The sequence below is a fragment of the Leucoraja erinacea genome, chromosome 36 (assembly GCF_028641065.1).
Source record: "Leucoraja erinacea ecotype New England chromosome 36, Leri_hhj_1, whole genome shotgun sequence".
Taxonomy (NCBI): Eukaryota; Metazoa; Chordata; class Chondrichthyes; order Rajiformes; family Rajidae; genus Leucoraja; species Leucoraja erinaceus.
In genome coordinates this window covers 5,605,464-5,620,696 of record NC_073412.1, presented here as the reverse complement: position 1 = coordinate 5,620,696, position 15,233 = coordinate 5,605,464, and the positions used below count along the sequence as shown (strand labels likewise).

Below are 15,233 nucleotides of genomic sequence, written 5' to 3'. Positions count from 1 at the left end.
TGATTGAATGGCGGAGTAGACGGAATGGCCTAATTCTACTCCTGTAACCTGGTGAACTGTGGTCGTAGATACGGACAGGAAATTCAGCATCCATGAAGACTTGAACACTTTCTTCTTCATGTGGACTGGTGCTACACAATGTCTTCACACATGTGGCCATTGGTTGCTTCCAGAGACCTTTTATAAAGGATTTGGGTCATGATTGACTGTCCAGATGTGCTCGTGGTGGACCTATGAGTTGCCGTGAAAGATATAGTTTTTCTTGACTATTGATATATATTTAATTTTTTATCAGGAACATCTGTCCTGCAAGAAATACATTCTGGATGTTGTGGCCGAGACCTGTGTCCATCCAGATGGATTGAAGGATGCAGAGGAGAAGCAAAAAATCAGGAAGAAGGCCAAGAAACTTCGCGCTCGCATGAACTCCAGGTAATGTGAGCCACCCTCTCAATATGACACTGGGATCCTCCTTTTATTAAAAACTTCTTGGTGCTTTCGGTTTTAAAAAGCCTGAAGTTATTTGCTTCATGGGTTATCTTAAAAAATATACCGATTATCCTAATTTATGGCCACTTTCTGTGATTGGAAAGGAAAACTGAAAATCGATCTCGAGCCCTTGCTTTCACCTGTTAAGAGCTTTTCTCATAATTGGCTGCCAGCGCCTGGCTGAAACTCCGGCTTCTTCCAGGGTGCCTTTGTATGTTTAAATATGTGTAAACCATGCCTATTTTTCTTTCCAGCTATTGATTTTTAAATGAAGTATCAAAGAAAATCAATAGTAATCAACAAATAGAAGGCAATATGCAGGAGTGTCACATCCCAGGTCTGAAGTATCATTAATTTTCTTGCCTGTCACAACAAGGGAAAAAGTTAGGAATGCCCTCAAATGTAAAGTGAGTTGTCAGACCTGTAGTTTGTCATAAGCCTGAAAAGCGATATTTACAGATCAGAGTGGTGCGCAGACAATGTTTTATCATCGGTCATAACCATCCTGCTTGCCTTATAGATAGACTGTCACCTGCTGCAGCTATTTTGGATTGAGATATTGCAGAGGCAAATGACTTTGTATTATGTTACCCTGGGCTTACAGAAGTAGATCCTCCACATAAAGTAGTAAATGAACTTCGGAGTGAATAGCAACAAGCCCCACACTTAAAACCTGTCAGTCTCTTTTTGTGTCAGCTCCTGTATATCACTGCCATACTCTTGTTTTAAGCATTGGTAAATAAAATTTGGCTTTCTGGGCTTCACTCCTGTTCGATATGTGCCATTACAATATTTTCTTTTATAGTTTAAGAAGGAACAGCAGATGCTGGAAAATCAAAGGTAGATAAAAATGTTGGAGAAACTCAGCGGGTGAGCCAGCATCTATGGAACAAAGGAAATAGGCAACGTTTCGGCCCGAAACGTTGCCTATTTCCTTTGCTCCATAGATGCTGCCTCACCCGCTGAGTTTCTCCAGCATTTTGTCTACCTTTGTTTTCTAGTGTTGTTTGGCATTCTGTTTTGCTTTCTTGCCTCTGTCAAGTTCACCCTGGTTGAAAGAATATGCAGACAGTTGTCTGCTCCCCAGCACAGTTGATCGAGTTGGCAGGAGGTGAAGGAATTGGTTTAAACATTTTTTTTTCTCTCCCTTTTCTGCTGTTCCAGATCTTTGTAAAAGCACAGGAGACCTTGGGATATCCCGTTTTGTAATAATGGGTGAAAAATTGAATTAGTAGGCCTTCTTCATGTATATGTAATACAAAATAAATTCAATTTAACAAGGAAAGTTGTTACGATCCAACAACTGTTTCAAAATAAGAAGCATCGAACATCATGGTTGTGAATTATGCATATTTAATATACTGTAAAATTTGGTCTACAAGGTCTACCATGTTTTCTTTTGTAGTTGTCAGTCTGGTAAAATTGCTTGCACTGGACCTGAAGAAAAGGTTTTAATAAGCATATTGTATTCCGTGATGCATTCAAAGAAACTGACAAAGTCTTATTAGGAATTAGCACTGGATTGGCAAACTCCGAGGCCACAGGACGCTGGTGGAGAAATATAGGCTACATTAAAACGTCCTTTTCTGTATTTGGAAGTCTTTGTTGGAGTGAAGATGTAAGAACGTTACTTGCATCTAAGACCTGGAAAGGAAATACCTGAAGCTTAATCCGAGGGTCTAGAATGGGCTATGTTCCACTCTTCACCAGTTAATTGTAAGATATTGTGTAGGAATTCCTTCCTCAGTCTAAAGACTGGTCTCAACCCGAAAGGTCACCCTTTCCTTCTATCCAGAGCTGCTGCCTCTTCCGCTGAGTTACTCCAGCATTTTGTATCTATCTTAATTGCAAGGTATGTACAGAATTGAAGCTTATGTAAGTGCAGGTATGAGCAAGCAGCTTATTTTGAGAGTTTGCGTCCTTTGGGTTAGCTGCCCCTCCATCATTCTGTTCCGGTGAACAGACAAGGTCGATATGCAATATGCTTGTAATGGTGGACAAAACATATTCTAAATAAATGAGCTACAAACAGCTGTTGGGCATTTATTGGTCATAAGGAGAAAAAACACAATAGTGGGACTTCAACAGCCTGAAACTGAACTCCGAAACAGTGCTTCTAAACTCTTCAAAATGAAACAGAAGGCTTCTGCCATGGGGCTTGGTATTTGCACATCAGTTATTGAAAATACATTTCCTAAAAGTTTATACTCTAGTGACCAATATTCATTGTGATGCATATGGATAAGTAGATTTCAAGTTGAAATTGTGGTTGAATCTCTTGGTAGATCTTGCTCAAGGGGTTATATGTTCCTCTCAAGGCATCTGAGCTGTGGAAGGAAGGATCAGTATATAACTATTCTGCATGATACCTGCCATCAATTTGATGGGCTAAATGGTATGTTTCATTGATGTATTATTCAGTGATCTTTTTAGTGCATTTCAGCTCCTGACATCAGGTGAAAATAGAATTGGACTTGACTGTGATGTCCCCTATGTTCAGATAACCTCTGACAGTTACTGTCTAAAGTAAGCTTACAATTCAAGACTGGACATATGGGTGAGATATTAGGACCCTAATGCATACTAACAGCAGTAGAGTTTTCAGGAGAAATTTGTTGAAAATATTTTATGTGACAAATGCCAATGTACTTAGTCGAAAGCATTCCTTTAATTGATTGATTGTTTATCCAGATTGTTTGTACCATTTTAACCAAGCGTCATTTAAAACAGTAGCTATTTGGCCCCAATGCCTGCTCTCCATTTCAATGGTAGACAAAAATGCTGGAGAAACTCAGCGGGTGTGGCAGCATCTATGGAGCGAAGGAAATAGGCAACGTTTCGGCCATGAAACATTGCCTATTTCCTTCGCTGCATAGATGCTGCCGCACCCGCTGAGTTTCTCCAGCATTTTTGTCTACCTTCGATTTCCAGCATCTGCAGTTCCTTCTTGAACATTTTTTCCGTTTTAATGGATTGTGGCTGATCCTTTACTTCAGTGTCAATTTCCAGCACAAACCCATTATCCTTTGATTCGTTTTATACCCAAAATGTATTCAAATGATTCTCCGACCACTGCTGGCAAGTCTTCCATCTGCAAAGGTAGCTCAGCTACCTGATTGAATCTATTCATTCACTGCATCGCATAATATTTGAGTATAAGAGCAGGGAGGTTCTACTGCAGTTGTACAGGGTCTTGGTGAGACCACACCTGGAGTATTGCGTACAGTTTTGGTCTCCTAATCTGAGGAAAGACATTCTTGCCATAGAGGGAGTACAGAGAAGGTTCACCAGACTGATTCCTGGGATGGCAGGACTTTCATATGAAGAAAGACTGGATAGACTCGGCTTGTACTCGCTATTGAGGGGGGATCTTATAGGAACTTACAAAATTCTTAAGGAGTTGGACAGGCTAGATGCAGGAAGATTATTCCCGATGTTGGGGAAGTCCAGAACAAGGGGTCACAGTTTAAGGATAAGAGGGAAATCTTTTAGGACCGAGATGAGAAAATCATTTTTTACACAGAGAGTGGTGAATCTGTGGAATTCTCTGCCACAGAAGGTAGTTGAGGCCACAGTTCATTGGCTATATTTAAGAGGGAGTTAGATGTGGCCCTTGTGGCTAAAGGGATCGGGGGGTATGGAGAGAAGGCAGGTACAGGATACTGAGTTGGATGATCAGCCATTATCATATTGAATGGCGGTGCAGGCTCGAAGGGCTGAATGGCCTACCTGCACCTATTTTCTATGTTTCTATGTTAATAAGAATTTTAAGATAAAAGCTAATGTGTAGTGATTTGGACCTATAATGAAAATTCCACATGAAATGAAGAGAGAAAATAACCTCACAATATCCTAATGATTTTCTTTATTAAGATAAGTATCGGAACTAAAATTAGCGCAGATTGGCAGCCGGAGATCAGATGTGCCTCAGTGATGCATTCTTTTATGTGCTGTTTGGTGTTTACATTAGTTTATGAAAAACGTGGGTCATTTTGACCCCATGCTCCTAAAACCGGGAGACCAATGGAAGATTTAGAGGGTCATGCCTTGACCTTCAGTCCTGCAGGAACTATCTCATTGCCCAGCGAATGGGGGGGGAAAAAAGCACATCATAGATTTTTCTTACGAGATTAGGTTTGTCTTTAGAGCTGAACTTGGGTCCTTTCATTAACTGGCACCGTTTGTAAATGATTGAGTGAATGAAATGCATTCAGTATGAATAAATGCTTTGAATGCATCAGCTGTTTGCAAGAGGAGTCTGTGATAATCGTTTTCAGCTGGCACAGTCTGATTAACTGATCAGGAACTGCTTGAAAAAAATCTTTGGATGAATTCTATGAAGAGCATATTTTCCTTTCCATTAAAAGAAATGTTTGCTTTCGGCTGCATCAGAACAAATGTTGTTTGAGTGATCTGATTGTGTGGTTGTGAGTAACTATAAGGCATATTTTTCAAACTTTCCTTGAAACAGATAATTATTGAATGTTTATTGTGCACAAGATTCAAAACATCCTTGTGGAATAATCTATCTTTAGTTGCTTTGGGTAAATGCACACTTGTCCTGAAATTTTCTCCAGCATACGTGCAAGTTTAGAACATACGATTTAGACAAATTTCGATCAGTTTGCATCTTATTGTCTTTTGCTTTTGACGCGATTCCTTGTTCTATCATCCCCTTCAATAAGCATTCTATTAATTTTTGCCCAGGGTAAGCCATTTAGAAATGAGATGAGGAAAAACGTTTTCACACAGAGAATTGTGAATCTGTAGATTTCTCTGCCTCAGAAGGCAGTGGAGACTAATTCTCTGGAGGCTTTCAAGAGAGAGTTAGATGGATCTCTATGGGGAGAAGGCAGGAACGGGGTACTGATTGTGAATGATCAGCCATGATCACAGTGAATGACGGTGCTGGCTCGAAGAGCCGAATGGCTGACTCCTGCACCTATTGTCTATTGCCACCCAGAATCTCCTGAGATGATTGATATTGCTTCTTCCCCTTTAACTCACCATCCTTACTCCCTTTAACTGTGTCGAACAATCTTCCTATCTGAGTACTCCTAAATTCAGACTTCTTTCAAATGGTACGAAGGGAGGGGGAGACTGCGGAAGCCTGGTGGGGAGAATGGTTAGGGACACTGAGGGAAAGAGGTTAAGGGAGGGAATCTGAGTATTAGAGTGTGCGCAAGATTATGTGTGTATATTCATGGTGAATTGGTCCGAGTATGTGTCTATGTGCATAGGGTGTAGGTCCACTGCAGAGTCTCGGACCTCCTTGCCATTAGACAAATACCTTGTCGTAGCTAATATGCAATGGTTATCCCATTTTACAATAATTCACATTCAGCAGCCACTCAGTTGCAGCCTCATCCCCGATTCTGAGGTATTGCCAAAGATGATGAAGATAATTGAGATGTTCAGAAATTGAAGCAAATATTTTCATGTACATGAAGTGAACAATTGTGTAACATTGCATTGCCTACAGAGACTGCCACAGAATTGAAATTCACTTAAAGAAGTTTTACTTTCAAGAAAAGGGGTAAAACTGTTCAAATATTGTGTTTTTAACCCTCAGATTGCTTTATCGTTCCCACCCCCCTCTCCTCCTCTTCCAAAGTATTGGCAAATCTACAGAGTAAAAATTACTATGTGTAAGAATAAAGCATGTTACTTACTGAACTCAGAATTGAGATTATCCATTGAATGTGAACAGACTGAGGCAGAATATTTAGACTTTCTGGAATGAAGTAAAAACCATCCAGATTTGGAGACCAGGTGAGCCTTATGATTGAAATTATTATTTTCTCGTCACAAAGAAATTAGTCACTCATATAGACAAGACACAATATTGATTCCTTTATCCAAACATAACCATTACAACAAACAAAGCTTTAAATTGGCAGATCCAACAAGGTTTTCGATCCGAACATTTTATTTGAAACACACATTGGGATGGGAGGGTGACAGTGCACTATGTGGAAGCTGAAAGGGAGGGGTGGGGGGGGAGAGAGAATAGAATAGAATAGTTTCTTTATTGTCATTGTAACATGAACCATGTACAACGAAATTTAAAATGTCAGCCAGTCATTGCAGCATTCAAACATTTCTAAAAGCTAACGATACATACAAGGTAAAATATTAAAGATAAACAACTAAATAAATAGGACGAGTAATGGGATCATGGTAGGAATGGTAAGAGTTGGGTCTTGGGTCTTGGATGCCCATCATCCTCTCCCCATGTGGTTCCACTAGACTCCATCCCTACCATCTCGTAGTGTTATGTGCTGGCAGTCTGTCTACTCAGTCCTTTTGCAGTGTTTTGACCCGAAACATTAACTTGGCTCCACAGATGCTGTTTGCTATACTAATTTCTTAAGATGTTTCGCTTCTGGTTACTCTTGTTCTTCAACCGGCAATCCGCTTGTGTTGCAATCACTGAAATTAACTTGAAAAGAATTTAAGCAAATATAACTCTTGAGATGCCCACAACATGCAAATTTGTATTTTGTTTGTTAAAAGTTATCCATCTCATAATTGCACCACCCTGCACAATGGTCTCTGGCCCGTGTTTTACCTCCGTTCTGAACTGTAATCAAATCTTAGGGTAGAAACAAGGAAATGCAGATGTCAGTTTGCAAAAAAAGAGACACAAAAGTGGTGAAGTAACTCAGCGGGTCAGGCAGCATCTCTGGTGAATATGGATAGATGACGTTTTGGGTCAGGACCCTTCTTTAGAAGATGGGTCCCAACCCAAAATGTCACATACCAGCCTGAAGATGTCCTATTTTAGTTGGTGTTTAAGAAGGAACTGCAGATGCTGGAAAATCGAAGGTACACAAAAAAGCTGGAGAAACTCAGCGGGTGCAGCAGCATCTATGGAGAGAAGGAAATAGGCAACGTTTCGGGCCGAAACCCTTTGGGTTTCGACCCGAAACGTTGCCTATTTCCTTTGGGTTTCGTCCCGAAACGTTGCCTATTTCCTTCGCTCCATAGATGCTGCTGCACCCGCTGAGTTTCTCCAGCTTTTTTGTGTACCTCCTATTTTAGTTAGCTGCCTGAAATAGGAATTCCTTCAAACCAAGTTTGCCCATTAGCACAAGCCCATAACAAGCCTTGCCTAAATATTAGAATGCCCAATGCATGCTTATCTCTTCAGCTGCTGATGAAGAAATTAAAAAAAGTTATAATATGTTTTCCAAATGTAGTCAATATGTGCTTGTGTGTTTATGGAGGAGAGTATGAGATTTGATATTTCAAAGAACAGCCCTGCCTATGAGCAGTACCAGGTGCTATTCTGCTTTTGATGAGATAACCAACCACCTCTGTCGCTGTGTAGACAGGGAGTAAATGAGGGATGGGCCATGATGAATTGAATATTATCAGGTCTGCTTGACAGCTTTGTGATCTCACTGACCGCTAATATTTATAACCAGAAACCATTTAGCCTGGGCTGTTTGAAGAGTAATATATTGCCCAGCAATTGCACCAAGTTTAACCCCTGTCTTTATAAAACTGTCAGCATCTGTGCCTGCAATATCTGATTCTTAGATATGAAATGATAAGCCACCTATGAAGCCTGTGAGCAGAACAAAAGGGAAATAAATAACTAAACATGAAAGCTGGAGGGAAACCAACTGGCTTGCATGTGTCCTCGCTTCTCAATGTGTATAGATTTATAATGATATGGGTGAGAACAAAAAAAAAATATTGGCCCATTCCCCCAGCATTAACTAACAAACTTTGTATCATGTGTAAGAAAGAACTGCAGATGCTGGTTTAAATCGAAGGTAGACACAAAAAGCCGGAGTAACTCAGCGGGTGAGGCAGCATCACTGGAGAGAAGGAATGGGCGACGTTTCGGGTCGAGACCCTTCTTCAGTTGTAACTTTTCCTTGTCTTGGTGCCACACCCCCCTGTGCTCCATGAGCTTGCCATCAGACTTGGACTATAGACATACCAACAGTAAAGAGACTGCATCTGAAAACTCTAACCTGGCAACTAATCCAATTGAAGTGTTGAGAGGGAGAGTGTTGTCAAAATAATCGCGGACTTATGATTTAATAGAACTCTTTCTTGCACTTCATAATTATCAGTTCCTGAGAGGATTCCCTTCTTCAGCGGCAAAAATTAGATGACATAGCATCAAAATCTATATCTAACTCCGCAATCAGTCTTGGTTTGAATGATGTCCCTGAGAACATTAAATTGCTACACCTAGTAAAGGAAGGAGAGGCAAGCAGCAAAAATGAATTGTGTTTTATGTTATGACCCTAACTGTGGTTGGAGTATTTAACAATAGAAAATATTGGAGACTGATCTACAGTGCAAATATAGAAATGAGGAACTGCAGATGCTGGTTGACACACAAAAGGACACAAAGTGCTGGAGTAATTCAGCAGGTAAGGCAGCATCTCTGGAGAACGTAGATAGGTGATGGGTTGGGGCCCATCAGATTGATTGGGTGGGAAGGGGGAAGAGAGCTGGAAGTGAGGAGAGGCAGGAGAAGGGTGTGGCAGGTGGACATAGGCGAGAAAGATTTAGATATGCAGATGTTTAGAACAAGACCATATTCACTCCAATCACATTTGGCTGGATTGTTTCATCTGCCAGAGGACATAGGTTCAAGGTGAAGGGGGAAAGATTTAATAGGAATCCGAGGGGTAACTTTTACACAAAGGGTGGTGGGTGTATGGAATGGGCTGCCAGGTGATAGTTGGTGGTAGTTGAGGCTGGGACTATCCCAACATTTAAGAAACAGTTAGACAGGTACATGGATTAGACAAGTTTGGAGGGATATGGACCAAACACAAGCAGGTGGGATTAGTGTAGCTGGAACATGTTGGCCGGTGTGGGCAAGTTGGGCCGAAGGGCCTGTTTCCACAGTATATCACTCTATGCCTCTGTCCTTTTATTCAGAGATGCTGTCTGACCCGCTGAGTTATTCCAGCTTTTTGTGTCCACCTTCGGTTTAAAGCAGCATCTGCAGTTCCTTCAGTGCCGGATTTAGATGAAGAGAGGCCTTAAGCTATTTCACTCGTGAGCCCCCCCCCCCCCCCCCCAATCCCCCACCCCCATGACTAGAGGACCATGACTAACCGACAGTGACAGTGTGACACTTTTAGATCCTACTGTATGTTGTCATTAAATAGGTGGTTTTAAAATACATATTGGATTCACCGCGGAGCAGGCGATACTTTAACTGGAGGGGTGGTGGGTGGCCAGGGGGTAAGAGGACTGTAGTGTGGGTGGGGAAGAGCTGGGGTCACATGGTTTGAGGGGAATGGGGAAGACCCAGTGGAACAGCCACTGAGATTGCCAGGGTTGAGGGACTAGCACTAGGACCCAGCGCAGTCAAACCCGGGGGAGTGGGAGTCTGCAGCGCGGAAACTCCAGGCCCGGTGCTGAGTCCAGGCTGCAGGTAAGGCGACAGCTGCGGGCTGCTGGAGAGCGGTGGAGTGGCCAGGGTCAGCGGGCAAAGAGTAGGAGGTCCCGGTGGGCGGATGGTCGGTGGGGCGGCGAGGTTCGACGGGTCCGGTGAGGCAACGAGGTGAGTAGGCCTCCCTAAATCTCGAGGCCCTAAACTTAATCTTGTCTAGTTTATACGTAAATCCAGCCCCGAGTTCCTTCTTACCAATCCCTTACCTTGCTTCCCATAACATCTCGCATAACTGTGATCTTATATCTGTGCAGGTACCTGGGGTTTTTTTTCCCACTCCAAGATCACTTCATTAAAAGCAACAAACAACCAAAAGAATCTTTCAATTATTATCCAACTTTCTTGTTGCTGCCATGAACGAACTTGATTAACAGAACAAATGTATAGGCTCGGCAATCTCACCATGTTGCAAAGCTGTTGTCAGGGGTTGTTATTTGTCATTGTCAATGTGCATTTCTCTTCTGTGTTATGGTCCCAGTGCCCTCAACCACCTGATTGCATTTTCCTATCAATCCTAAAAGAACAAATTCACGTTAAACGCTTGAATCTTAACCATGAATTTGTGGCTCAGACGTCAGGCTCTCGTTTGTCTTTTTTTCTTTTTGAATGGAGGAGATTAAGTAGATGTGCTCGGTGATTCGATGTGTCTCAGTCTTTTGACAGGGTCGTGGTCTCCCAGGGTCACTGGAAGGCCGTGATCCTCTGTCACCTTATTAAAAAGAGCTGTTAAAGCTGACATTGGACATTAGCTTTGTGACATACTGTCACGTTTTTCACTGCCGTGCTGTTTGTGCCCCCCCCCCTGTTTCTCCCTAATCAATAGTGTAAAGTGTGAGTGATGCATTGAGAATACCTTTCAGAAAATTACAAGGTAATGATTCAGCCATGGGGTTCAGATTACAACATAACCTATAAGGGGGAAACATGATTGCATGTTACCCCGCTGATATGATATCACATTACACAATATGCAATGGATGAATTCACATCTTGTATACTGTCTCATGCTCAACAGAAATCTTGATTTTTATGATGGTTAATGAAGCCTATAAAATCCATGGAAACTAACTTTGTGTGATAGACCTATATAACTATCCCCACATCTACTACAGAGGAGTAGAAAGTGTAAAATATGATTTTCCTTTGCGCTTCCTATCTATACCCCTCATGATCTGGGTATAAAATCACAAGGGGAATAAATAGGGTGAATACACAGTCTTGTACCCATTGTAGGAGAATCAAGAACCAGAGAGCCGAGGTTTAACTTGAGAGGGGAAAAAAAAAATGGAACCTGAGGGGCAATTGTTTTCCCCGCGGAGGGTGGTGTGTATATGGAATGAGTTGCCAGAGAATGTTGTTGAGACATGTACGATAACAACATTTAAAAGGCACCTGGACAGGTACATGGATAGGAAGGGTTTAGGGGGGTATGGGCCAAATGTGGACAGGTGGGACTACTGTGGATGGGGCATCTTGGTCAGCATAGGCAAGGGTCTGTTTCCGTGCTATATGTCTCTTTGAAGTGCCACAGTTTTGAATTCTTATCTCCGTAAAAGTAAAAAATATGCCTCGTATTAAAATATGCCTTGTAATAAAATATTAACGTTTTTCCTCGAAGTATGGAGAAATACTGACTACCAAAAGGTAGCTTTCAAGTTCAAATTCAAGTTCAAGTGAGTTTATTGTCATGTGTCCCTGATAGGACAATGAAATTCTTGCTTTGCTTCAGCACAACAGAACATTGTAGGCATTTACTACAAAACAGATCAATGTGTCCATATATTATAATATAAATATATGCACACAGCTTTCATGTAGATGCGGGAATTGCAAGGTGAAAATAAGAATCTAAATGGCAAAATGCAGAATAAGCACTTTTTATGTTCAATGATGTTGAATAATTTTCAAATATAATGTACAATAATTTTTACTTCAGTGATAAACACTAATAATTTGAACTTAAGCGGCATGAAAGCCACGTCTTGGATCTCTGCGCTCTGCACTTGTTCCCTTGTACCTGTCAAATCTGAGCTGTGCCTGAATTTTTGTCCCCTGAATTTTTATAACATTAAAGTGAGTGGGCAGTGTCGGCATATTCTGAAAATGGTGTCCTTTTGGTAGTCATGCATTTTTGTTTGCTAATTTTGCGCTGTTTATGCTCTGATCATTCTAAACTCATCAGTCTACGCATCTGAGGAAGGGTTTCGGCCCGAAACGTCGCCTATTTTCTTCGCTCCATAGATGCTGCTGCACCCGCTGAGTTTCTCCAGCAATTTTGTGTACCTACGCATTTTAGAGGCCCTGTCCCACTTACGTGATTTTTTTCGGCGATTTGCCGGAAACCCGTCATAGTCGCAGCAGGTGGTCGAAAATTTCCAACATGTTGAAAATCCAGTGGCGACCAGAAGAAGGTACGACTCTTTGGGCGACTACTCACGACCAAACAGGCGTCACGTGTCGACATGTCACGGGGTGACGCCTGGATGGTCGTGAGTAGTCGCCCAAAGAGACGTTCCTTTTTCTGGTCGCCGCTGGATTTTTAACATTTTGAAATTTTTCGGCGACCTGCTGCGATTATGACGGGTGCCGGCAAATCGCAGAAAAAAATCGTGTAAGTGGGACAGGCCCTTTACCTTACCTTCGAGTACCTTTCCTGCATTGGTATTGATTTCTCATTGTCACTTGTGAGGGAAATACAATGAAAAGCTTTGCTTTAAGCTACCCAGTCAAACCATACTATACATAAGGACAATCAAGCCATACACAGATACAGCAGATAGTGCAAAGAAAAAAAAATATCAGAGTGCAGAATATGACGTTTCAACATAATAGCATTGTGGCCCTGTCCTACGATCATTCCAAGAGATCTCCCGAGTTTAAAAAAAAATCAAACTCGTGGTAAGCACGGAGAATTAATGTATGTCGGAGCTCGGGGGCGTCTCTTAGCGGCTCGTAACGCTAACGGCAGGTACTCGGGAAGACTCGCTAACGGCAGGTAAACACAGGAAGATTTTTCAACATGGTGGAAAATGTCCACGAGAGCCCCGAGTACCGACGAGTGGCCATTACCGTAAATCTCCGAGTTCAAATCGGGGCAAACTCGAGAGAGCTCTTGGAATGAACTAGCACCGTGGGACATGGTTTTTACAGTTAGAGAAAGTGCAGATAAAACAAAGTCCAAGATTGATTGATTGATTGATACTATATTGTCACATGCACTTGGCACAGTGAAATCCTTTATTTTGCCTACAATACACAAGCAAATAAAGAGTGGCCACGCATAGGGTGCCGACAAGGTTACAAAAGTATTCCATATAGTCCCGATGATCGCTCTTCCTTCCCACCTCCTCCAACCCGAGTCACCTTTGTCCTCTGCAGTGTGGCAGGTTGGAAGATCAGGGCTACACCCAAGTTTACGGGAGTTATGGGAGTAATCTGATAACAGCGAGAAGAACGGAAAGGAATCTGAAGAAGTCTCCCCACGCGAAACGTCACCCATCCTTATTCTCCAGAGATGCTACTTGACCTGCTGAGTTACTCCAGCACTCTGTGTCTTACAGTGGGAAGAAGCTGTTCCTGAATTGGGTGCCACGTGCTCTCAACGTTTTGTATCTCCCGCTTGACGGCAGAGGAGGGAAAAGTGAATGGGTGGTCCTTAATTATGTTGCCTGCTTTCCTGTGGCAATGTGACGTGTAGATCGGAGGCTGGTTTGTGTGATGGTCTGGGCTGTGTCCACAACTCTCTGCAATTTACTTCAGTGAAGAAAAAGATTGTAGGAAAAAAAAATGATATTACTTTACCAGGAAGTTTGTGCTGCCGGTACTGGCAGTACTTTATTAAACATTTCTCAACCTACACTGACACTTCCAATGCATAATCCAGATCTCTGTTCCTGTATGTCTTGAGAGCTGCACCATTTTATTTTGTGTCTCATTTATGCCAACATTGTCACTTTATAATTCTTGGCATTAGATTTCCACATGAAAAATACATTTTTGCATTCATGATTTACTGTGTAGATGATTCATTTTGACATCCCCTAATACTCCGACCATCAGGGACCCCAGTCTGCAGCCAATTTGATTTGCTCCATGCGATATTCCGAAATGTTTGCGAGTACTGACGTCAAAGGCTATGGAAGCAGACAACATCCCAACTCTAGTTTCTCAGCTCTTTGTCCCATATTTGCACCAACGCTGTGATGAGAAAAATAATTTGTGCGTTCGATCCGGATTGTTCCAGTTCTGATAGTGGCATCGACCCAGTAATGTGGAAAATTGCCCTGGTTTTAACATAATATACTTGCCAATCGATGGTTGGGTTACCAACCTTACTCATCGATGCCTGGTGTGTGTTTCATCAAGATCATTGGGCTCCAGATCTCATCTTGGTCCTGCCCCTCCTCTCTTCCAGGCTTCTCTCACCCATTCGCCCCACCCACAGTGTTTGATCCATTTGCAACTCCTCAGCAAATTATATACCCGTGCCTGCATGCAGCAGGATCTGGACAATATTCAGGCTTGGGTCATGGTGCCACAGATATGATCGGTAATGACCAACTCAACAAAAAAACCAAGAGTAACCACCTACCCTTATGTGCAACGACTGTACCAGCACTGAGACCCCACTGTCAGCATCCTGGGTGTCACAACTGGCCTGAAACTAAATGAACCAGATACATAAACAACGTCTGTACAAGAGCAGGTAGTCACTCTGAGGAGAGTGACTCACCTCTTGACATCTCATCTACTATCTACAAGACTGAAGTTTATTCTGCACCACCATTTAGTTTATTTTACACCCCTTCTTCTCTATTTCATCACCTTGTAGAGTTTCTGTGTAATATGTGCATAATTTATATTTTTGTGTGTCCTCTAAGTTTACGTGTCTCGTCTGTGATTCTGCTCCCAGCAAGATTTTCATTGTACCTGTACTTCACCGCACTTCTGCATAATTGATTTTTGGTTAATTGATAAATAAACACCTTTTATGCTACTTCTGCTTGGTTTCAGCCCGAAACGTTGCCTATTTCCTTCGCTCCATAGATGCTGCTGCACCCGCTGAGCTTCCCCAGCATTTTTGTGTACCTTCGATTTTCCAGCATCTGCAGTTCCTTCTTAAACATTGGCTTGAGTTAACTGGCGGGATATCAAAACAATGAGATTTTAGAATATTGGATTGATTTGCTATTCATTTGTTCAACTTTTACATACGCTTTTGTTCATCAAACTTGTCTAAAAATATTTGGGACCGTGCCCATTTGGTAAATAATTTCCATCCAATTATGCTTCCATGTTGCGCCTCAGGTTA

General features: G+C 42.0%; 1 protein-coding gene across 3 annotated transcripts in view; it reads left to right on the top strand.

The window, feature by feature from the left end:
* scaper (S-phase cyclin A-associated protein in the ER) overlaps positions 1 to 15,233 on the top strand; it is a 234,954-nt gene that overhangs the window by 94,961 nt on the left and 124,760 nt on the right. For all 3 annotated transcript variants that reach the window (XM_055662538.1, XM_055662537.1, XM_055662536.1), the window contains one exon: positions 296 to 432. In XM_055662538.1, the coding sequence (XP_055518513.1) occupies positions 296 to 432 (137 nt within the window). The remainder of the gene's footprint in view (positions 1 to 295; positions 433 to 15,233) is intronic.